The sequence below is a fragment of the Pezoporus occidentalis genome, unplaced genomic scaffold (assembly GCF_034315485.1).
Source record: "Pezoporus occidentalis ecotype Australia unplaced genomic scaffold, CSIRO_AGI_Poc_V1 ctg279, whole genome shotgun sequence".
Taxonomy (NCBI): Eukaryota; Metazoa; Chordata; class Aves; order Psittaciformes; family Psittacidae; genus Pezoporus; species Pezoporus occidentalis.
The window spans coordinates 722,380-744,790 of record NW_026914708.1 but is presented as its reverse complement, the minus strand read 5'-3'; the positions used below and the strand labels follow the sequence as shown (position 1 = coordinate 744,790).

General features: G+C 66.3%; 4 protein-coding genes and 2 non-coding genes across 10 annotated transcripts; 5 read left to right on the top strand and 1 right to left on the bottom strand.

The window, feature by feature from the left end:
- The first annotated feature begins 469 nt into the window (after positions 1-469).
- On the top strand, positions 470-3,923 carry RPS11 (ribosomal protein S11). Its single transcript, XM_062625299.1, has 5 exons — positions 470-607; positions 1,162-1,293; positions 1,660-1,735; positions 2,676-2,805; positions 3,764-3,923. The coding sequence occupies exons 1-5, from the start codon at positions 593-595 to the stop codon at positions 3,885-3,887; spliced, it is 477 nt and encodes a 158-aa protein (XP_062481283.1). The 5' UTR covers positions 470-592; the 3' UTR covers positions 3,888-3,923.
- Positions 1,823-1,915, top strand: LOC134167064 (small nucleolar RNA SNORD35). The gene has a single exon (XR_009966058.1). It is a non-coding gene; the product is annotated as a small nucleolar RNA SNORD35 (small nucleolar RNA).
- Positions 2,965-3,053, top strand: LOC134167063 (small nucleolar RNA SNORD35). The gene has a single exon (XR_009966057.1). It is a non-coding gene; the product is annotated as a small nucleolar RNA SNORD35 (small nucleolar RNA).
- A 1,106-nt stretch (positions 3,924-5,029) lies between the features above and the next one.
- Positions 5,030-12,726, bottom strand: FHIP1B (FHF complex subunit HOOK interacting protein 1B). Of its 5 annotated transcripts, none has more exons than XM_062625267.1 (13): positions 12,592-12,726; positions 12,292-12,334; positions 11,225-11,442; positions 10,159-10,764; positions 9,573-9,731; positions 9,373-9,459; positions 9,103-9,270; positions 8,817-8,896; positions 8,544-8,713; positions 7,368-8,282; positions 6,825-6,848; positions 6,583-6,739; positions 5,030-5,496 (listed from the first exon to the last, which is right to left on the bottom strand). In XM_062625267.1, exons 3-13 carry the CDS (start codon positions 11,360-11,362, stop codon positions 5,043-5,045), a joined length of 2,958 nt encoding a protein of 985 aa, XP_062481251.1. In that variant the 5' UTR covers positions 11,363-11,442; positions 12,292-12,334; positions 12,592-12,726; the 3' UTR covers positions 5,030-5,042. The 5 variants fall into 5 exon arrangements, with proteins under 5 accessions (XP_062481251.1, XP_062481254.1, XP_062481252.1 ...); XM_062625269.1 differs by having other exon boundaries at positions 5,107-5,496; positions 6,825-7,003; XM_062625271.1 differs by lacking the exon at positions 5,030-5,496 and adding an exon at positions 6,949-7,003 and having other exon boundaries at positions 6,589-6,739.
- A 1,003-nt stretch (positions 12,727-13,729) lies between these two features.
- On the top strand, positions 13,730-16,320 carry CNGA4 (cyclic nucleotide gated channel subunit alpha 4). Its single transcript, XM_062625307.1, has 4 exons — positions 13,730-13,931; positions 14,002-14,108; positions 14,322-15,254; positions 15,881-16,320. The coding sequence occupies exons 1-4, from the start codon at positions 13,888-13,890 to the stop codon at positions 16,318-16,320; spliced, it is 1,524 nt and encodes a 507-aa protein (XP_062481291.1). The 5' UTR covers positions 13,730-13,887.
- A 64-nt stretch (positions 16,321-16,384) lies between these two features.
- Positions 16,385-22,040, top strand: CCKBR (cholecystokinin B receptor). The gene is made up of 5 exons (XM_062625265.1): positions 16,385-17,331; positions 18,569-18,820; positions 20,475-20,736; positions 21,008-21,135; positions 21,212-22,040. The coding sequence occupies exons 1-5, from the start codon at positions 17,178-17,180 to the stop codon at positions 21,724-21,726; spliced, it is 1,311 nt and encodes a 436-aa protein (XP_062481249.1). The 5' UTR covers positions 16,385-17,177; the 3' UTR covers positions 21,727-22,040.
- Positions 22,041-22,411: the final 371 nt, after the last annotated feature.

Genomic DNA, 22,411 nt, shown 5'->3' with positions numbered 1-22,411 from the left:
CTCAGCAGGCGCAGTGCTCTCGCTCACAGCACCCCCATGCCCCCGTGAAGCGCGGACGCGGCCGTTCTAACCCAGCTCGTTGGGATGAGCCGTGAGCGGGCGGCAGCACAGACCCGTCCTGAGGGGGAGCAGGAGCTCTGCTGGGGACACCGGCTCTGGATCACCCCCACAGGGAGAACGGGCGCGGGGGGGCCCGGTGCTGCGCGGGCGGCACCAGCTCCACATCCGCACCCGGGAGCGCTGCGGAGATGCCCCGGGGGCCGCGGGACGGGGCTGGAGGAGCTTTAGGGTGCGTCCAGCACGAACCGCGCTCGGACCGCACCGGACCGGACCGGACCGGACCGGACCCGCGGCTCCGGCCTCGGCTCGGCTCGGCTCGGCTCGGCTCAGCCCAGGCCCTGCCCTGCCCTTCCCTCCCCTCCCCGCCGCCGCCGCCGCCGCCGAACGGGGCCCGGGCACTACCCAGCGGCCCCGAGCGCTGCGCAGGAAGTGACGTCCATCTCCCGCGCCGCCGGAAAGCCACTTCCGGCGCCCTCCAGGATAAAAGGCTCCGCGGGAGGCTCGCGGCCTCCTCTTCGCCGCGCGGCCCAAGATGGCGGACACGCAGGTGAGGGGCGGAGCGGAGCCTGCCCGCGGGCCTGCTCCGGACACACCGCGGAGCCCGCTCGGCCTCGGCACGGGGCGGCTGCGGCCCGGAGACGGGCGGCGGGAGCGGCCTGAGCGCCGCGGTGAGGCGGGGCTGGTGACTGCGGGGGGCCGGGGCCGTGCCCGGCGATGGGGCCCCGGAGCCGCCGGGGTCAGGGGGAGGATCCCGGTGCCGATCCCGGCGTTGGGGTCAGGATCCCGGTGCCGATCCCGGCGTTGGGGTCAGGATCCCGGCGTTGGGGTCAGGATCCCGGTGCCGATCCCGGCGTTGGGGTCAGGATCCCGGTGCCGATCCCGGCGTTGGGGTCAGGATCCCGGTGCCGATCCCGGCGTTGGGGTCAGGAATCAGAATCCCGGTGCCGTTCCTGGCGTTGGGGTCAGGATCCCGGTGCCGATCCCGGCGTTGGGGTCAGGATCCCGGCGTTGGGGTCAGGATCCCGGTGCCGTTCCCGGCGTTGGGGTCAGGACCCCGGTGCTGTTCCCGGTGCCCCCCGTGACCGTTCCCGTTCCCCGCAGACGGAGCGCGCGTACCAGAAGCAGCCCACCATCTTCCAGAACAAGAAGCGGGTGCTGCTGGGCGAGGGTGGCAAGGAGAAGCTGCCCCGGTACTACAAGAACATCGGCCTCGGCTTCAAGACCCCCAAGGAGGTGACGTGGGGCAGGGCGGGTCCCGGCACCGCCCAGGCCACCCCGGACCCCGTCCCCAGGGCCCTCATCCAGCCCCGGGCTCGGTGCTGGCTCCTGCAGGTGGTGACCAGCACCACCGGGTCCTGCTGCCCCACGCCTGGAGCACTCCGGGGGGTGGCCCCAGGGCAGGTCCCAGCACTGAGCCTGGTTCAGCCTCATCCCATGGGCCCAGACCCCTCTGTGAAGCCTCCCCCCTCCTGCAGCTCAAGGCTCCCACCCAACTTGGTGTCACCTTCGCGTCGACCACGGGTGCCCTCGCTCCCCAGCACTGGCCACGCGTGGTCCTGGAAGCGTTTCTCATCCATCTGCTGACTCCTCTCTCTGCAGGCCATTGAGGGCACCTACATTGACAAGAAGTGCCCCTTCACAGGCAACGTGTCCATCCGTGGCCGCATCCTCTCGGGTGAGTGGTGGTTCCTCGAGGGGCAGCACCCATGGGTGCTCATGCTCTGTCCTGGAGCTCCTGGCAGCCCCAGTAAGGTTCTCGGGCAGCACGTGATGTCTTTCTCTCACGATGGTCTTCCAAGCCCCCTGGTGAAGGGGCTCTGCTGACAGTGCCATGTGGCTTTACTGATGCCCAGCCCGAGGACCCAGCCATGGTAGGGTCCTGCCAGATGTGCTGCTGCCCTGGGCAGATGTTGGGGCCAGGCAGTGCAGGCGTGAGGGAGCGTATCAGGCTCTGCTTCGAGGGGCTTAGGAAGAAATGATGTGGTTTAGAATCAGATGTGAAGTTTGGAGCCTGGGGGTGAGGAGCAGGAGAGCCCCGTCCATTGTGGCAGAGACCTTCAGAGCCCCCCAAGGGATCTGCCAGAGCTTATTCTGGAGGTGAGGGAGGAGAAATGGGTGGGTGCTGAGAGCCTTGGGTTGTCCTCATCCTGCTGATCCATGGAGCTGCTGGTAGGCTGGAGCAGCTCTGCTCTGGAGCCAGGCTGAGAGAGCTGGGCTGGGTCAGCCTGGAGAAGGCTCCTGAAGGGGAGACCTGAGAGCAGCTCCAGTGCCTAAAGGGGTTGCAGGGAACCTGGAGAGGGGCTTGGGACAAGGGCCTGTAGGGCCAGGCCAAGGGGAATGGCTTTAACCTGCCCAAGGGGAGACTGAGCTGAGCTCTTAGGCAGAAGCTCTTCCCTGTGAGGGTGCTGAGGCGCTGGCACAGGGTGCCCAGAGAAGCTGTGGCTGCCCCATCCCTGGCAGTGTTCAAGGCCAGGTTGGACACAGGGGCTTGGAGCAAGCTGCTCCAGTGGAAGGGGTCCCTGCCCATGGCAGGGGTTGGAGCTGGAGGAGCTTTAAGCTCCCTCCAGGCCATCCCACTCCATGACTGTGTAACCACCATGTCCTTGTTGTCCCAGGGGTGGTGACCAAGATGAAGATGCAGCGCACCATCGTCATCCGCAGGGATTACCTGCACTACATCCGCAAGTACAACCGCTTCGAGAAGCGCCACAAGAACATGTCCGTGCACCTCTCACCCTGCTTCAGGTACCTGCTGGCCCCATGGGGGGGTTGGGGGGGTCACCAGACTGTTCCACACTGCTGAGCACTGCCTGACACCAACGCTGAGCCCACCCCTGGTGTGGAACCCAGCAAGTGCCCACCTCCACGTGGCTTCATGGCCCCGTCTGACCCGGAACCTGCCTCTGGTGGTGATGTCCAATCTCACGATGGTCTTCAGAGCCCCCCAGCATGGGCCTGCTGACAACGCCAGTGGCAACTGCTGAACCAGAGACAGGTTCTGATCAGGTCACAGATAACAAGGGGGTGGCTTTAACCTGCCCACGGAGTTAGTGGGGAGTTAGGAAGTTCTTCAGCACGAGGGTGGTGGGACACTGGCACAGGGCGCCCAGAGAAGCTGTGACTGCCCCATCCCTGGCAGTGCTCAAGGCCAGGTTGGACACAGGGGCTTGGAGCAAGCTGCTCCAGTGGAAGGGGTCCCTGCCTGTGGCAGGGGTTGGAACTGAATGAGCTTTAAAATCCCTTCAACCCAAACCATTCCATGATGATCCCGTGTTCCTCACTTAAAGGCTGAGGACGGGCTCAGAGCTGGTGGGTTTTGTCCACCACTCAAGTCCTGAGCCTGTTATGCAGAGCTGGGCTTCCAGAACAGCCTGACCTGGTGTCACAGCCCCCCTTGTCCACCTAAAGAAGGGGTTAGCATCCTCCAGGCACCCCTGTGTGACCAGGAGGAAATCTCCCTGTCACTGCGGGGTTCCCTTCCATGCTCATCTCTCAGCCACCTCTTGAGCCTCAGCCCAGTGGGGAGCGATGGGCTCCATGGGGGCAACAGCTCCCCTTGGGGCTCCAAAACCAGACCAGCTCACTTTAGATCTTCATCTGAGGTGGCCTCTGGTGCATGTCACTGGGGGCACTGGGCAGTGGTGCCCAGAGGCCGTGGGGAGGGGAGTTGGGAGCGGCTGCAATCCCAGGAATGTCTGTGCAGGGACGTGCAGATCGGGGACATCGTCACGGTGGGTGAGTGCCGGCCCCTCAGCAAGACCGTGCGCTTCAACGTGCTCAAGGTCACCAAAGCTGCGGGCACCAAGAAGCAGTTCCAGAAGTTCTGAGGCAGCAGCTGCAGAAATAAACGTGATGGAAAGGTCCCTGTGTGTGGTGGTGCCAGGGGGAGCGGCACGGGGGCACCGGGGCGTCCGTCAGCCATGGAGTGGGGCTGGAGAAGAGCTCAAGGTTGGACAGGGCTTGGAGCAAGCTGCTCTAGTGGAAGGGGTCCCTGCCCATGGCAGGGGTTGGAACTGGAGGGGCTTCAAGGTCCTTTCCAGTCCGACCCATTCCATGATTCCAAGTGCTGCAGAAGGCTTCAGAGGCTCCATCGCAGCAGCTGCTAGATCCTGATGTTCCCATCACCCAGATGGGATCCCAGGAAACCCATTCCTGGTTTTCCAGCCTCGGGGCACCAGGAGGCTCATGTCATCCTTGGGGAGGCGGACCTGGGGCTTGATCCAGTGGAGCAGACCGGAGCAGAGATGTTCCCACTGGGAAGGGTGGGGAAAGGTGCTGTGGCCAGCAGAGCAATGAAGACACATCTTGGAGGCCACTCTCTGCTGTCCCTCATAAGGTGTGAGGGGGACAGGGTGTCACCAGAAGGGCTGGGCCGTGTCCACAGAAGGTGTCGCCATGAAGGCTTCTGGGTCCATGTCTGAAACCAGCCCCGTGGAGAGCCAGGGCTTGGATCCACATGGACAAGGGATCCTTGTGCTCTGCCTCTGGCTTCCAGTCACCGTCCTGCCCATGGGCTGTGTGGGCAGCTCCTGCCATCCCAACCCTGTTTGCTCCACCACATCAAGTGGTGCCACGTGGAGCATCCAACCGGCTCCGATGGGATGGAGCCCCAGCGTCTCCCCCAGAGCCCCCCCTGCGTCCTGCCCAGTCCCTCACCTACTGCTGCCGCTGCTCCCAACCCTGTCCCTGGCAGGGGGAGCGCAGCACGTGGTGTGGGAGAACATCATCCTCATCATCCTGCTCTTCCTTGGAGGGTGTTTGCACCCAGGTGTGTCCCTCTGCACCTCAGTAACCACCCTCCCCTGTGTCACACCCCCACACACACCTTCCATGTCAAACCCCCCCGTGCACCCCAGTGTGTGTGTCCCATCTGCACCCCCTGCACCCCTTCTGCTGCTTGGGGGGGCAGCCCCACACCCCCATTGCCAGGTCCCCCTAGCGCAGGCAGCAGCAGACGCAGCCTCAACAACAAACCAGCCCCTTTATTGCAGCTGGGTCTGACCCCCAGAGCCCCCCCATGCACCCGCCCCACACCCCTCCCAGGGCACCCACACCCCCCCAGCGCGCCCCACGAGCAGTTGGTGGGTGCCAGGGCTGCAGCCACCCATGGAGGGGGCCAGGGTCCTGCCCTGCCGCTGCCCCCCGGCTGCAGAGGTCAGAGGGGGGGCTCGCCCTCGGGGGGCTGGCACAGGAAGGGCGAGGTGACGGCGTGAGCCTGCGCGATGGCCGCCAGCTCCTTGAGGAACTCGCTGAAGATGACGGCGCTGTAGACCCCGTTCCGCACGCGCAGCGCCGGGCTCTGCCGCTCGCCCCACGGCCACGGGCCCCCCGCGCCCCCCCCGGCCCGTGGCCCCGGTGCTGGGCCCAGCCGCAGCCGCGTGGGGCTGGAGCTGGGCCGCAACAGCAGCTCCCCAAGCGACGGCCGCCGGCTGCGGGCTGGGGCCGACAGTCAGGGGGGGGCATGGACACCCCCACACCGCGGGAGGCCAGTGCCCCAAGCACCCCTGACACCCCCTGACCCACTGCGGGGACCCACACAGTGCCCAGCCCCTGTACAACACCATGTCCCCATCTCATATCCCCACATCCCATGTCTCACATCCCGATCCCATGTCCCCATCTCATATCCCCACATCCCTCCACCATGTGTCAATCCCATATCCCTTTCCCAGGTCCCCACCTCATATCCCCCATCCCACATTCCCTTATCCCGTATCTCCCACCCAACATCCCCATCCCATGTTCCCACCCCATGTCCCATCAGTGCCCCCATCCCGTCCCCCTCATATCCCTTTCCCATGTCCCCATCACATATCCCCACATCCCTCCACCATGTCCCCATCCCATATCCCTTTCCCAGGTCCCCACCTCATATCCCCCATCCCACATTTCCCTATCCCATATCTCCCACCCAACGTCCCCATCCCATGTTCCCACCCCATGTCCCATCAGTGCCCCCATCCCGTATCCCCATCCCATGTCCCCTCAGGGTCCCCATCCCATGTCCCCATCCCCTGTCCCCACCTCATATCCCTTTCCCATGTCCCCATCACATATCCCCACATCCCTCCACCATGTCCCCATCCCATATCCCTTTCCCACGTCCCCACCTCATATCCCCCCATCCCACATTCCCCTATCCCATATCTCCCACCCAACATCGCCATCCCATGTTCCCACCCCATGTCCCATCAGTGCCCCCATCCCATGTCCCCATCCCCTGTCCCCACCTCATATCCCTTTCCCATGTCCCCATCACATATCCCCATCCCATGTCTCCCATCCCATGTCCCATCAGTGTCCCCATCCTGTATCCCCATCTCATGTCCCTTCAGTGTCCCCATCCCCTGTCCCCATCTCATATCCCCATCCCATGTCTCCCATCCCACATCCCCATCCCATGTTCCCACCCCCTGTCCCATCAGTGTCCCCACCCCATATTCCCATCCCGTGTCGCCTCAGGGTCCCCATCTCATATCCCCACCCATATCCCCAACCCCTGTCCCCATCCCATGTCCTCACCCGGGGTCTCGCTGCGCCGAGGGGGAGTCCCCGTGCCCGAGCCCTCGGTGCCCTCGAGCCGCCCGATCAGGTACTTCTTGGCCTTGAAGAGCAGCACCGGGAAATCCTCCTGCGTGGCCGCGAACGCCTCGATCTTGTTCTTCACGGAGCCCAGGACCTGCGGCAGGAGCAGAGGGCACAGGAGGGGCTGGGACCCCCACCTGGGACCCACCCAGGGCCCCAAGCGAACGCCGCACCGGTACCTGCAGCAGGGACTTGACGCTGGGCTGGAAAACCATGTTGGTGTTGAGCAGGAAGGAGCGGAGCAGGGGCTGGGGGTAGCAGGCGAGCTGGGCCACGAGCCCCGTGAGCAGCACGTTCACGTACAGCGAGTTGTGGGGCATGTTCTCCAGCTTGGCCAGCAGCGCCGACACGAAGGGACCTGCGCCGGCAGCGGCGGCTCAGCCGACACCGGCACCTGGAGCCACCGGCACCACCGCGAGGCGGGGGGGGCTCATGGGCAGTGGGACCCCCCCACGTGAAGGGCTGGCTGGGGTCAGCCCTGTGGCCAGTGCGACCCCCTGGTACAACCCCATCTCCCAGCTGTGAAGGGCTGGTTGGGGCAGCTCCACATACCCACATCCCACCTATGGAGGGCTGCTTGGGGGCAACCCTGTGGCCACTGTGACCCTCTGGTACAACCCCATATCCCAGCTGCAAAGGGCTGATTTGGGGCAGCCTCGTATCCCGCTGTCCCACCAGTGAGGGGCTGCTTATGGGGCAGCCCCACCACCCCATGGCCTCACCTGTGAAGGGCTGGTTGGGGGGCGGCCCCACAGCTCGTGGCGGGGAAGCCACTGCTTGTGCCAGCGGGTCCGGTGGCCGCGGGGGGGGGCTGGTGAAGCTGGTGAAGGTCTCCTCCTCCTCCTCATCCTCCTCCTCCTCATGTGGCACTTTGGGGGGATCGTGGGGCTCGGTGTCCCCCTCATCCCCATCGTCCCCATCGCTGCCATTCTTCATCCTGGCCTCAAGCCTTTGCAGCTCCTCGGTGAAGGCCTCGATGGTGCCGCCGTTGGGCTCCGCGGGCGCGTTGGCCAAGAGCTCGTCCAGCACCGAGTCCACAGCGGGCAGCGGCTCCCGCGGCCGGGGCCTCCCCTCGCCCCCGTCCTCCTCCTCCTCCTCCTCCTCCCGCTGCCGCCGCCGAACTTTCTTCACCACCACATCGCCCTCGGGCCGGCCCGGAGCCGCCGGCGCGTGCGTCCCGTTCACCACCGGCCCCGACTCCCGGCGCTCGGGGCTGGGCCCGGCCGTGCCGGTGTCACCGGCGCCACCACCGGGGGGTCCCTCCGGCAAACCCCGTTTCTTTGTCCGTGGGGATGGGGGCCGTGGGGCAGTGGTGTCTGTGGGGAGCCCGTCCCCATCGCCCCGCGGCTCCTCGCCATCGTAGGGCGCTGACCACACGCGGCAGGCCCACGCGCAGCGGTCGATGCTGTGCCGCGCGTCCCGCAAGTATTCCAGGTAATTCCCGTCCAGCTCCGACACCTCATCCCACCTCCCAGCGCGGTGCCCAGGGCTGCCAGAGGGGGTTCCGGGAGAGCGCGGGGCCGCGCCATTGCCATCACTCGCCGCATTGTGCTGCCGCATGAAGAAGGAGAGACGGGATGGGGTGGACGGCTTCGGCGCCGGTGCCGGTGCTGCGTCCGTGGTGGGGCTGCCAGGACCTGTGGGGAGGGCAAAGGGCTCAGGGCTGGGACTGGGGGTGACCTGGCAACCCAAGGAAAACCAGGCTCAGCATGGGAATAAAGGTTGACCTGGCAGCCCAAAGGACATGGGGACAGCACAAAGGCAGCTCAAGGCTGGGATATGGGGTTGACCCGGCAGCCCGAGGGATACAGGGCTGGGCTATGGGGTGATCTGGCAGCCCAGGGGACAGAGGGTTGGGATATGGGTGACCAGAGGACACAGGGACACTGGCTCCGTACCCCTGCTCCAGGCAGCCGGTTCCTGGTCGCGGGGGGGCAGGGGTGGGCTCTGGGGCTGGCAGCACTGTGGGATGAGGGACAGGAACTTGGCGGCTGTCCTGCCATAGATGTCCAGGTCTCTGACCGCCCGCTTCTGGCTCAGCATGAGGTGGCTGCAGGGCAGCAGGTACCTGGGGGACACACACATCAGGGGACACGTGTGTGGGGGGAACACACATGCAGGGGGACACGTGTTGGGGGGACAAGTGTGTGCTGGCAGGACAGGGGGGGTACCTGAGCACCAGCTGCAGCATCACGTCCTCACAGTTGAGGCTGAGCAGGGTCCGGAAGAGGCTCAGGGACACCATGCAGAGCTGGGGACAGCGCCACATCAGGGGATGCAGTGGGGCAGCCCATTGGGCAGCGCCATGGGGCAGCCCCGCAGCGGGGAAGGGCCATGGCTGGACAGTCCATTGGGGTGTCCATGGGGCAGCCCTGCAGTGGGGCAGCAGCTCAGGGCGCTGTGGGAGGTTCCGGGGGCAGTCTGTGGGGCAGCCCCCGGGGCAGCCTCGGCACTCACCCGGGCGTTGCTGTTGATGCGGGCAATGAGCGTGTCCAGGATGGTGCTGCCGTCGTGGCGGTGCAGCAGGAGGAAGCGCAGGAAGGTGCGGAGCAGTGCCGGGGCGCTGGCGCTGCGCAGGAACAGCTCCAGGTACGCGGTGCTGGCCACCGCCTCCTCCACCGATGTCTGCGGGCACGGCATCGTGGGGCTGGGGCTGGCCCTGGACCCAGGGGCAGGAGCTGGGAGGCAGGGTCTATGGAGCAGGGTCCATGGGGCTGTGGGACTCACCTTGTGCAGTGCCGGGCCCATGACGGGCACCAGGAACCCGTTGTGGATGTATTCCACCAGCTGCTTCTGCACCAGCGGGTGGGCGACCTGTGGGGCACGAAACAAGGAGCATGGCCATGGCCAGACCCACAGCAGAGTCACGAGCCCCACAGTGGTCTCCTGCACCGCGGCCCTCCCTGGACCTCCCCCCCCCGCAGTACCTGAAGAACGGCATTGCAGAACTCAAGGCTGTTGATGAAGAGCACAAGCGGGGCCACCCCCAGCCAGTCGCGGCGCCGCAGCCGGTGCCATTCGTCACCTGGTACCTCCAGGCGCCGCGGCAGCGACGAGTACAGAGCGCTCAGCCCCGCGGCCAGCACCTGTGGGGACACGGGCATGGGCATGGAGACCTGCATCCAACACCTGCATCCAACATCCCATCCCGACCTCGCAACCCAATATCTTCGTCCAATCTCCGCCCCTCCAAGTTCTCCATCTCCATCCTGACATCTCGAATCCTCCAAGTTCTCCATCTCCATCCTCTCCATCTCCATCCTGACATCTCCATCCTGACATCTTGAATCCTCCAAGTTCTCCATTTCCACCCCCTCCACTGCCATCCCCTCCGCCTCCACCCTCTCTATCCCCCTTACCTTATCTCCATTCTCCATCCCCACTCTCCATTCCTCTGCCTCCATCCCCTCCATCTCCATCCCTCCACCTCCATCTTGTCCATCCCTATCCCCTCCACCTCCATCCCCTTCATCCCCATCCTTCCACCCCCATCTCCCAGTTCTCCATCTGTACCGGGCAGAAGTAGGAGTTGTCGGTGATGGACTTGGCCACGGCGTGGTTGTTGGCCGACATGGCCATGATGAGCAGCAGCGCATCCCTGGCCTGCTGCCCCAGGACGCCCTCGTGGTGGATGAAAGGGACGAGGAGCGAGAAGATGATGATGTTGGCGGGGCCCTGCTCAGAGGGGCTGTGGAAGAAGAGCTCCAGGATGGCGGGCTCCTTGGCCACGCAGACGCAGAGCTGGTTGAGCAGGAGGACGAGGCCGTGCTGCAGCGCGGGGGACGAGGGCTGCGCGCACAGGCGCAGGAGGCGCAGGAGCGGGGCGCGCACGGCGCCGTGCCGCAGCACCGCCTGCCGCGCCTGCGCCAGCAGCACCTCGTAGAGCCGCAGCTGCTCCAGGCGCTGCTCCTCGGGGAAGCCGCTGCGAGCGTGCCAGCGCAGCAGCCGCGCCAGCACCTGCTCCTGCGCCACGAACGCCAGGATGGGTCCCGGCTGCGCCGCGCCCGCCCGCGGCCGCTCCTCTGCCAACAGCTGCAACATCTGCAGCGAGTGGTTCCGCACTGCTGCCACGTCATCCGGGGTCGGGGGGCAGCCGCCACGCTCCAGCACCCGCAGCACCTGCAGGACGGGGATCGGTGAGTGCCGGGGTCCATGTCCCCATGTGGTGGTGGGACCTGCTGGCAGTGGGGTGGGAGCACCCGCAGCACCTGCAGGACGGCCATGTCCCCATGGTTACGACATGGCACAAGGTATGGTGGCAGCAGCATTGAATGCAAGGGTCCATGTATGTTGGTGGCGGGACACGACATGACACAGAGCGGTCCATGTCCCCATGTGGTGGTGGGACATGACGTATGCTGGCAGCACTGGGTGCTCAGGTTCCCATCCCCATGCCATGTCCCTGTGATGGTCCATGTCCCCACATAGCAGTGGAGAGCCCTGACATGACATGTGGTGGCAACACTGGGTGCCAGGGTCCATGTCCTCATGTGGTGGGACATGATAAGATGCCTGGTGGCCACATTGAGTGCCGTGTTCCCTTGTCCCTGTGCCGTGTTCCCATGTCCCCACAGCTCACCTGGGACCAGTGGTTCTTGAAGACCATGAGGCAGGTCTCGGGGTCGGCAGTGACGGGGCTGGTGGCGCCGGTGCTGCGGGGGGGCCTCTGCCCGCCCGCCCGCGGTGTCAGCTTGGACAGCCAGCTCATCCGCTCCATGGCCAACGCGCTCAATGGCACCAGGACGGGGCTGCCACCGCGGGGACACTCACCCCATGCTGGTGGCACACAGGGCTGCACTGTGGGGACAGCGGGGCTCAGAGACCACAGGGACAGGGCAACCCCATAAGGCCTCCATCTCCATCCCTCCACCTCCATCCCTCCATCTCTATCACTCCAACCCCATCCCAACATCTCCATCTCCTCCATCTCCATCCCTCCATCTCTGACCCCGGCACCACTCGGCAGCACAGGGAGCACCGGGACCCAGCAGCCGGTGCCATGGAGCACGTGGCAGCCCCAGGCCAGGCCTGGCGGTGACGGGATGGAGCAGCCAGGTGACCACACGGTGCCAGAGCACCGGGAACAGCACGAGGAAGGGGATGGGCGGGTGCCAGTGGCGTTCCCAGCCCTGCACTTTGGACTGGGAGCAGCCCAGCCCCAGCATGGGGGAAGCTCCCAGCACCCAACCAGGATAATGGGACAACTGGGACAGCCACCCCGGCTCCATCCTACTCCATCCCATCACCTCCACCCTACCTGGCTCTATCCTATCAGCTCCATCCCAACCACCTCAATCCCACTGGCTCCTTCCTCGTTCCATCCCAACACGTGTCCCTGTTGCAGGACATGGCTCTGGCCTCCCCCGTGGTGCCAGGTGATTCCCGGTGCCCACTGGCACACAGACACCGGGACGAGCCCCGGCACAGCCGGGAGATACCGGCCCCATGGCAGCCCCATTCGGGCAGCTCTGTGCACATCCCCGTGCCGGTGCTCCCGGAACAGCCGGAGCCCCGTGCCCGGAGCAGGGTCCCGGCAGCCCGGGAAAGGCCTTGTCGCGGTCCCCGCGTGTGACCGGGGCCGGCACAGGGCACGACCCGGTGCCCCGGTACGAGCGGGGGCCGGTACCGGATCCCGCCGCCGCCTACCTGGGGTCAAGGTCACGGCAGCTCCGTCCCGTCAGCGCCGACCCTGAGGGGATCGAGGAGGCGTCGGGCGGACGCTGGGCCCGGCCCCGAACCCCGGTACCGGCCGCGGCCCGGTTCGACTCCGGCGGCGCGGCGCGGCCCAGGCCCGGCCCCGATCCCGGCCCCACCGCGGGTACCCCCGGCCCGGGTCCCCCGCGGGGCCCCTCCCAGCCGGGTCCCCGCCCGTTCCCCGCCCGCAGGCCCCGGCCCGCCCCGGCCCCGATCCCGTCCCGGCTCCGCTCCCCCGGCCCCGCCGCTCACCGGCCGCCCCCCCCGCGGGCCGCGCACGACCGCCGCCATCTTCCCGCCGCCGCCCGGCGCGCCGGACGCGCAGGACACGCCCACCGCCGGCATAGGCCACGCCCCGTGTCAGGGTGACCACGCCCATTGTCAGGTAGACCCCGCCCATTGCCGCTTTGACCACGCCTCTCGATACTGAGGCCCCGCCCCGTCCGTTCCGTAGGCGGGGCGTTGCTGAGCGCTCATTGGCTGTTCTGAGCACGGGGTGGGGCCAGCCGGGGAGGCGGGGCCTGAGCCCTGGGGAGTCGCGTGGGTCGAGGGGCGCTGGGGACGGGTGCGGGGAAGCGGATGGGAGCCGGGAGCACCCTAAAGCGGGAGCCCCCGCAACGGGACCCTCCCTGCGCCACGAACCCTGCTCCAGGGACTGCCTGCACCGGGCGTCCCCTGCACGGGGACCCTCCCTGCACCACGAACCCTGCTCCAGGGACTGCCTGCACCGGGCATCCCCTGCACGGGGACCCCCAACGGGACCCTCCCTGCACCACGAACCCTGCTCCAGGGACTGCCTGCACCGGGCATCCCCTGCACGGGGACCCCCAACGGGACCCTCCCTGCGCCACGAACCCTGCTCCAGGGACTGCCTGCACCGGGCGTCCCCTGCACGGGGGACCCCCAATGGGAACCCCCCTGCACTGGGTACCCCCTACACCAGGTACCGCCTGCACACAGCACCCCGCTACAACCGGAGCCCCCATTCAAAGGGTACCCCCACAGTGGGCACCCCCATAGCAAGCACCCCCCTACACTGCGTACCCCTCACCGGGAACCCCCTCAACAGGAAACCCTGCACTGGGCACCCCCATAACGGGCACCCCGGGCTCTGCTCCATCAGCCTGAGACAGGTACCGGGAGCTGCCACCGTGCCTGGAGCAGCCGCGGCCATGGGCACCGGCCCCGGCCCCAGGCTCCACCGGTGTCACCGCAGGGACCGGAGTTGCCAGGGCGCTGGCGGCTGCGTCACGGTGCCTGGGGACAAGCTCGGTGTCACTGCTGGGCTGCAGCACTGGTGCCGAGAGCAGGAACTGAGACCCAGGGCACGGGATGAGCAGCACCGGCCACCGGCTGTGCCTGCAGTGGCTCCGGCGGCAACTCTGGTGGTGAGCAGGAGCCGGGTGGGTGCTGACGATGGGGCTGGTGAGGTCAGTGACCACCATAGGGTGGCCCCTGATGTCCCTCTGACCCCCCAGCAGCCCCGAGCCCCACCACAACTGGACGCTGGACCCCTCCGGTGACCAGTATTACTGGTGGATCACGGTCATGGCGCTGCCCATCCTCTACAACTTCATTGTCCCCATTTGCAGGTGACAGAGGGGACACGGGGGGTGATGGGGGTCCTGGTGCTGGTGGCAGCGCTGACGGTGCCGGTTCCAGGTTGTGCTTCCCGGAGGTGCAGGACCAGCTCCCACGGCTGTGGCTGGGCCTGGACACCCTCAGTGACGTGTTGTACCTGGGGGACATCGGCGTGAGGCTGCACACGGGTGTGTGACCCACAGGGACCCCCACTCTGCCCCACTGCGACCCACACAGTGACCCATAGTGCCCCACACCTGCCCCACATACCCCCAGCCCCACCCCACGCCTGCCCTTCACACCACCCCCATGCCACCCCACACACCGCCATCATCCCATACCCCCAAAGCCCCACACCCCCTGCACTGCCCCCCCCCCATACCACTGCTCTCTCCCCACAGCCTTCCCTGAGGACGGGCTCCTGGTGCGGGACCGGGTCCACATCCGCCGCCGGTACCTTTGGTCCCGCTCGTTCTGGTGGGACGTGGCATCATCGGCACCACTGGAGCTGCTGTGGCGGCGCCCGGAGGCTCGTGCCACGCGGTGGCTGCGGGCGCGGCGCCTGTGCGAGGCCTGGCAGCGCCACGAGACGCGGGCGGCACATCCCGGTGGCCTGCGCGTGGCCGCGCTGCTGCTGGGCGCCGTGGCCACGCTCCACGGCCTCGCCTGCGCCTATTTCGCGCTCTCAGTGCGCCTCGGGCTCGGCTCCGACGCCTGGGTCTGCCCCAGCAGCACCGGAGTCTGGCGCCGGTACCTGCACAGCTTCTACACGGCCACGCTGCTGCTCGCCACCGTGGGGGACACGCCGACACCACGCCGCGTGCCCGAGCTACTCTTCGCCACCTTCAGCTTCCTCCTGGGGGTCCTGGCCTTCGCCACCATCACCGGCAGCATCGGCGCCGTGGTGGGAGCCACGCGCGGAGCCTGGCACCGCGACACCGCGGCCGTGAGGCAGCTGCTGGGGCCTGGGGAACTGCGGCGGCGCCTGCAGCGGTGGCGGCCAGAGCCAGCACTGGCAGTGGAGCAGAGCACGCTGCGGGCACTGCCACGGGCGCTGCACGAGGAGCTGGCGGCCGCGGCGCACCTGCGGGCTCTGAGCCGCGTCGGCGTGTTCCGTGGCTGCGAGCGCGGCGTCCTGCGGCGCCTCGTGCTGCGCCTGCGGGCTCAGGGCTACGGCCCCGGGGAGCCCGTGTGCCGCCGCGGCCACGTGGGCCGGCACATGTTCTTCATCCGCAGCGGGCTCGTGGCCGTGCTGGGCGACGACGGCGCCACCCCCGTGGCTGTGCTGGGCCGGGGCAGGTACTTCGGGGAGCTCAGCCTCATCCACATCCCCGGTGAGCATCGCAGGGGGGCGGGGGCGGCCCTGTGGGGCAGCGTGGGTCAGCAGTGGGTCACTGTGGGGCAGCGTGGGTCAGCAGTGGGTCACTGTGGGGCAGTGTGGTTCAGCAGTGGGTCACTGTGGGGCAATGTGGGTCATTGTGCATCAGGTGTGTGTCACTGTGGGTCAATGTGGGGGTCAGCAGTGGGTCACTGTGTGTCATGTAGGTCACTGTTGGTCACTGTGGGGCAGTGTGGGTCAATGTGTGTCAATGTGGGTCAGCAGTGGGGCAGTGTGGGAGAGTGTGGATCACTGTGTGGGTCACCGTGTGGGGCACTGTGGGTCACTGTGTGGTGCAGCAGTGGGGCAGTGTGGGTCACTGTGTGGGTCACTGTATGGGTCAGCAGTGGGGCAGTGTGGGACAGTAGGGATCACTGTGTGGGTCACTGTGTGGGGCAGTGTGGGACACTGTGTGGGTCAGCAGTGGGGCAGTGTGGGACAGTGTGGATCACAGTGTGGGTCACTGTGTGGGTCAGCACTGGGGCACCGTGGGGCACTGTGTGGGTCAGCACTGGGGCACCGTGGGGCACTGTGCGTCAGTATGGAGACCAGCAGTAGGTCAGCGCCGCTCCCGCCCCGCAGGGAACCGCTGCGGGAACCGGCGCACGGCTGACATCGTGAGCGTGGGGCACTCGGAGCTGTTCCTGCTCTCCAAGCAGGACCTGCTCCAGGTCCTGGCCGAGTTCCCTGGCGCGCGTGCGGCGCTGGAGGCTGAGGGCCGGCGGCTGCTGCAGCTCACGGGGCGCCTGGACGCCGGGGCTGAGGCGGCGGCAGCAGCGGCCGCGCTGCGAGCGCAGGGGCTGGAGGAGGCCCTGGCGCAGCTGCGGGTGCGAGTGGCAGCGCTGGTGGCGCAGCTGGAGGCCACCGAGGGCCACCTGAGGCTGCGGGTGCAGCGCCTCGAGCAGCGGCTGCGGCAGCGCCGGGACGCAGAGGCCAGGGGGGGACAGGCCAAGGGGCAGGGTCCTGGTGCAGCGCCCAGGGCACCGCATCCTGCTGGGGCTCAGGGTCACCCCAGGTCATAGCATGCCTCCAAAGCACAGGCCCCCCCCCCCCGGCCATATCATCCCCCGTGTCACAGCATCCCCCCAAGGTGCAGGGTCCCCCCCCAGGTCCCACCTTTGCCCCTCCAGCTCTGGGGTCCTGCGGGTGTGACAGCAGCATGGGGGGACCCGAAAGCTGGAGCCTGGTAATGGCAAGAAAGCAGCAGGATGGGATGGGATCAAGATCAGGATTGGGATGGGGACAGGAGGGGGATCAGGAAGGAGACAGGGGTAAGGACAGGGATGGGGACAGGGATGTAGGATGATGACATGGGGTCGGGACAGGGACGGTGCTATGGGGATAGGAATAGTGGATGGGGACTGGGATGGGGATGGCAGTAGGGATAAGGACAGAGATAAGGACAGGGAAAGACAGGGATGGGAATAGTGATGAAGGTAGAGATAAGGCTACAGATAGCAATAGAGAGGGATGGGAACAGGGACAGGGGCAAGGACAGGGATAAAGATAGTGATGGGGATAAAAACAGGATAGTTACAGGGATGGGACCCCCAGGCAAACCCACAGGAGGCACCATGGGAGCCACCAGTGATGGACTCCACAGTGATGGACACACAGGGGTGGACACATGGAACGGACACCTGGGATGGACACACGGTGTCAGACACCACAGGGATGGACGCAAGGGATGATCACACGGGATGGGCACACGGTGTCAGACACCACGGTGACGGTTGCCACCGCCCTGGCCCCGCCCCCGCCTGCCCCGCCCCCGCCGCCGTTCCCGGTCACTCTCCCGGTCTCCCGGAGCCGAGCGGAGCTGCCGCCCGGGGCCGCGGTGATGGGCGCGGGGCAGCTCTGACGGGGCCCCGCCGCTGCCATGGACCCTCCGCGTCTCAACGAGTCTCTGCAGGAACTGCTCTGCCGCCCCGGCCCCGGCCCCGGCCCCGGCCCCGCCAACGGCTCCGGCAGCGGCAACGGCTCCGCCTGCGACCTGCTCCGCAGGGGCCTCCGCGGGCCGCCGGCGCCCCGAGGTGAGACCGGGCGGGACGAGAGCGGGCGGGAGGAGACAGGGGGGACCCTGCGATGCCGCCGTGAGCCCCGGGAAGCTCCCCCCCGCCTGCATCGGGGGGGGGGGGGGTGTTCCCGGTGCATCCCAATGCATTCCGCTGTGCCTCCGGTACTTCCCGGTTCATCCCGCCGTTCCTCCCGGGGCTTCCCGGTGCATCCCAGTACATCCCGTTATGCCGCCGGTACTTCCCGGTGCATCCCGCCGTGCCTCCTGATGCATCTCAATGCATCCTGCCGTGCCTCCTAGTGCATCCGAATGCATCCTGCCTTGCCTCTCGGTGTTTCCCGATTCACCCTGCTGTCCCTGCTGGGGCTTCCCGGTGCATCCCACCGTGTCTCCCAGTGCACTCCAATGCTTCCCGCCGTGCCTCCCAGTGCCCCGCGGTGCCCCCCGGTGTATCCCAATGCATCCTGCTGTGCCTCCCGGTGCATTCCCTGTTCCCCTCGCTGTACTCCCTTGCACCCGCGGTGCCTCCCGGTACACGCTGGTGCCTCCTGGCGCATGCAGCTGTGCCTGCCGGTGCCCCTCAGTGCACTCCCTGCTCCCCCCGGTGCCTCCCATCCGCATGCTCTATGTCCGCGGTTCCCCCCGCTGCTCATCCCGGTGCAGCCCCAGCACCGCTGCATCACCCCGGCCCCGGTCCCCGGTCCCATGCATCCTGGTGCACTCCCTGTGTTTCCCGGTGCTTCCCAGCGCATGTTTCCGTGCCTCCTGCTGCACTCCAGTGTGCTCCCTGTGTCTCCCGGTGCATCCTAACGCATGCTGCCGTGCCTATTGGTGCACCCCAATGCACCCCCCATTGCTTCCCGGTGCCTCCCCGTGCTTTCCAGTGCTTGCTGATGCCTCCCGGTCTTTCCCAGTGCCTCCTGGTGCATGCTGCTGCGCCTATCGGTGCATCCCGGTACATTCCCCGTGCCTTCTGGTGCCCCCTGGTGCACCCCAGTGTTCTCTCAGTGCCCCCTTGTGCATTTCCCGTGCACCCCAGTACGCCCCAATTCACCCCCGGTGCCTCCTGTCAGCCCCATGGGCGGCGCTGGGTGCCTACACCGTGCCCTGGCTGACGCTGTGTCCCGGTTGTCCCGGTGCCCTGGCCGGTTGATGCGGTGCCCTGGCTGACACCGTGTCCTGGTTACTGTGGCTGATGCCGTGTCCTGGTTGTTCCGGTTGTGCCGGTGCCCTGGCTGCGGTGGCACCACCAGAGCTGGACGTGGCACTGCGGGTGCTGCTCTATGGGCTGATCTTCGCGCTGAGCGTCGGGGGGAACGCACTGGTGGTGGCCGTGCTGGTGGCCAACCGGCGCCTGCGCACCGTCACCAACTGCTTCCTGCTCTCACTGGCGCTGAGCGACCTGCTCCTGGCGCTGTGCTGCATGCCCTTCAGCCTCCTGCCCGCCATCATGGGCTCCTTCGTCTTCGGGGAGGCCGTCTGCAAGCTCATGGCTTACCTCATGGGTACAGCAGTGCCGGGAGCGTGGGCTGGGCTGGGGTCGGGTGGGATGACATGAGGATGAGATGAGATGGGGTGGGGATCCAGTGGGATGAGGTGGGATGGGAAGGGAAGGGGTGGGGTGAGATGGGATGGGATGGGATGGGATGAGAGGGATGGCATGGGATGGGATGGGATGGGATGGGAAGGGGTGGGGTGGGATGAGATGGGATGGGATGAGATGGGATGGGATGGGATGAGAGGGATGGGGTGGGGTGGGATGAGATGGGATGGGATGGGATGGGATGAGAGGGATGGGATGGGATGGGAGGGGTGGGGTGAGATGGGATGGGATGGGGTGGGATGAGATGGGATGAGAGGGATGGGATGGGATGAGAGGGATGGGATGGGAGGGGATGGGATGGGATGGGAGGGGATGTGATGGGATGAGATGGATGGGATGGGATGAGAGGGATGGGATGGGAGGGGATGGGATGGGATGGGAGGGATGGGATGAGATGGGATGGGAAGGATGGGAGGGGATGGGATGGGATGGGAGGGATGGGATGGGAGGGGATGGGATGGGAAGGGATGGGGTGGGATGAGATGGGATGGGAGGGGATGGGATGGGATGAGAGGGATGGGATGGGAGGGGATGGGATGGGAAGGGATGGGGTGGGATGAGATGGGATGGGATGGGATGAGAGGGATGGGATGGGAGGGGATGGGATGGGAGGGGATGAGAGGGATGGGATGGGATGGGAGGGGATGAGAGGGATGGGATGAGAGGGATGGGATGGGAGGGGATGGGATGGGATGAGAGGGATGGGATGGGGATGGGATGGGAGGGGATGGGATGGGATGAGAGGGATGGGATGGGAGGGGATGGGATGGGATGGGAAGGGATGGGGTGGGATGAGATGGGATGAGAGGGATGGGATGGGATGAGAGGGATGGGATGGGATGAGAGGGATGGGATAGGATGAGAAGGGATGGGGTGGGATGAGATGGGATGGGAAGGGATGCAGTGGGAAGTGATGGGATGATAGGGATGGGATGGGAAGTGATGGGATGGGAAGTGATGGGATGGGAGAGCATGGGAGTGGATGGGAGGGATGGGATGGGAAGTGATGGGATGGAATAGCATGGCAGGGGATGGGACAGAATGGGGTGGGAAGTGATGGATGAGAAGGATGGGATCGGATGGGAAGGGATGGGATGAGAGGGGTGGGATGGGATGGGATGGAAAGTGATGGGATGGGAAGGGATGGGATTGGTTGCTGCATCCTGCTTGTTTGATATCTTTACCAATGGCTGGGATGAGGGGATTGAGGACATTCGTGGTCAGTGTGAAGACGACACCAAGTTGGGTGGGAGCTTTGAGCTGCTGGAGGGGAGGAGGTTCCACAGAGGGATCTGGATGCATGGGGTGAAGCCAATGGGATGAGGTTCAGCAAGCAAAGTGCCCGGTCCTGCACTTGGGCTGCAACAACCCCATGGAATGCTCCAGGCGGGAAGCACAAGAAGGACCTGGGAGTGTTGGTCAACAGCCAGCAAGTGACCCCCCTCATGCCCAGGGCCAGAGGAGGCCACGGGGACACGGTTGGGTGGTGCTGGTTGGAGCGGGTGACGCTGCAGCAGCTCCGAGGGCGCTGACGCGCTGCCCGTGCGGTGCTGCAGGGGTGTCGGTGTCGGTGTCCACGTTCAGCCTGGTGGCCATCGCGCTGGAGCGCTACAGTGCCATCTGCAAGCCGCTGCAGTCGCGGGCCTGGCAGACGCGGTCGCACGCGTGTCGCGTCATCGCGGGCACGTGGCTGGCGGCGGCGCTGCTCATGGTGCCCTACGCCGTGTACAGCACCACCCGCTCCGCAGCGCGCGGCGTGAGGCCCCTCACCACCCAGTGCACCCATCGCTGGCCCAGCGAACACGTGCGCCAAGGCTGGTGAGAGCCGGGTGCAGGGATGGGAGCATGGAGCAGGGGTGGCAATGGGAGTGGGATGAGATGGGAATGGGATGGGGATGAGGTGGGGTAAATTGGGAATGGGGTGGGATGAGATGTGATGGGGATGGGATGGGGGTGAGTTAGGATGGGGATGGGATGAGTTGCGGAAGAGATGGGATCAGATAGGGACAGAATGATATGGGATGGAATGAGATGAGGTGGGGGATGAGCATGGGGATGGGATGAGACACAAGCGGTGCTGCACCCCCAGGTACATCCTGCTGCTGCTCATCCTGTTCTTCATCCCGGGTGTGGTGATGATGGTGGCCTACGGGCTCATTTCCCGTGAGCTCTACCGGGGCATCCGCTTCGAGCTGGACATCAAAGGGGATGCTGCAGGTGAGGGGCTGCTCACACAGACCGCAGTGGGTCCCCACAGTGCCATGGCCACGACCGTGTCCCTCCTGCCCCACAGCTCACCATGGTGGCGGTGGGGACGAGGCATCCCCTGCCTGTGACGAGGGTGACGGGTGCTACCTGCAGCTGTCCCGCCCGGGCGCCGCACTGGAGCTGAGGGCGTTGGGCACGCAGCAGGACCGTGCACGCGTCAACAGCTCAGAGGCCAAGCTGGTGGCCAAGCGGCGCGTGATCCGCATGCTGGTGGTGATCGTGGCCATGTTCTTCCTGTGCTGGCTGCCCATCTTCTCTGCCAACACGTGGCGCGCGTTCAGCCCGCGCGCAGCTCAGCGGGCGCTCTCGGGGACGCCCATCGCCTTCATCCACCTCCTGTCCTACACCTCGGCCTGCGCCAACCCCCTCATCTACTGCTTTATGAACCGGCGGTTCCGCGCCGCGTTCCTGGCCACATGCTGCTGCCGGCACCGTGCCTGCCCGCGCCGTGCGCGCCACGACGAGACGGCCGCTGCGGCCACCAGCGCCTCACTCTCCAAGTTCAGCTACACCACGGTCAGCAGCATCGGCCCCCCGTGAGCCGCAGCAACACCGACGGCACTGGCAGCATCCCTATCCACAACCTCATCCCCATCCCTATTCCCATCCTTGTTCTCATCCCCATCCCCATTCCCATCCTTGTCCTCATCCCCATCCCCTCTCATTCTGTCTCACCCCATCCCTATCCCCATCCTCGTCCCGTCTCATCCCCATTCCCACCCCATTCCATCCCTGCCCCAGGTTGATGGTTCAGGGTTTGGGGGTTCTGGAGCCCCCAGCCCAGCTCCAGGTCCCCCCACACTGATCCTGGCTCCAGCTGGAATAAATTCTCCCTGTGCCGATGCTTCCCACTGTGCTCAGCACAGCCAGTATCAGAGGGCCGGGGCTGGGGTGGGATGGGGAGCCCGCAGCAGGGGCGGTGGATCCATGCCCGGCCTGGGGGATGACTCCGTATGGGACAGGCACTGCACCGGCACTGGGGTGCACCACGTGTTTCCAGCCATGTGTCCCACCAGAATTCCCTCTCCTCCCGGTGGCTCCGGCCGCACCGTGTCCAGCGGAGCGGGACTGGACGGAACCTGCCGCACACACACGTGACATACATGTGTCATACATGTTTCACACAGCCACACACATGTACACGCGCAGGGAGCAGTAACACCTCCCGCCCGCCAGGGGGCACCACCCCACGCAGCCGCTGCTGGACTACACTTCCCACAATGCC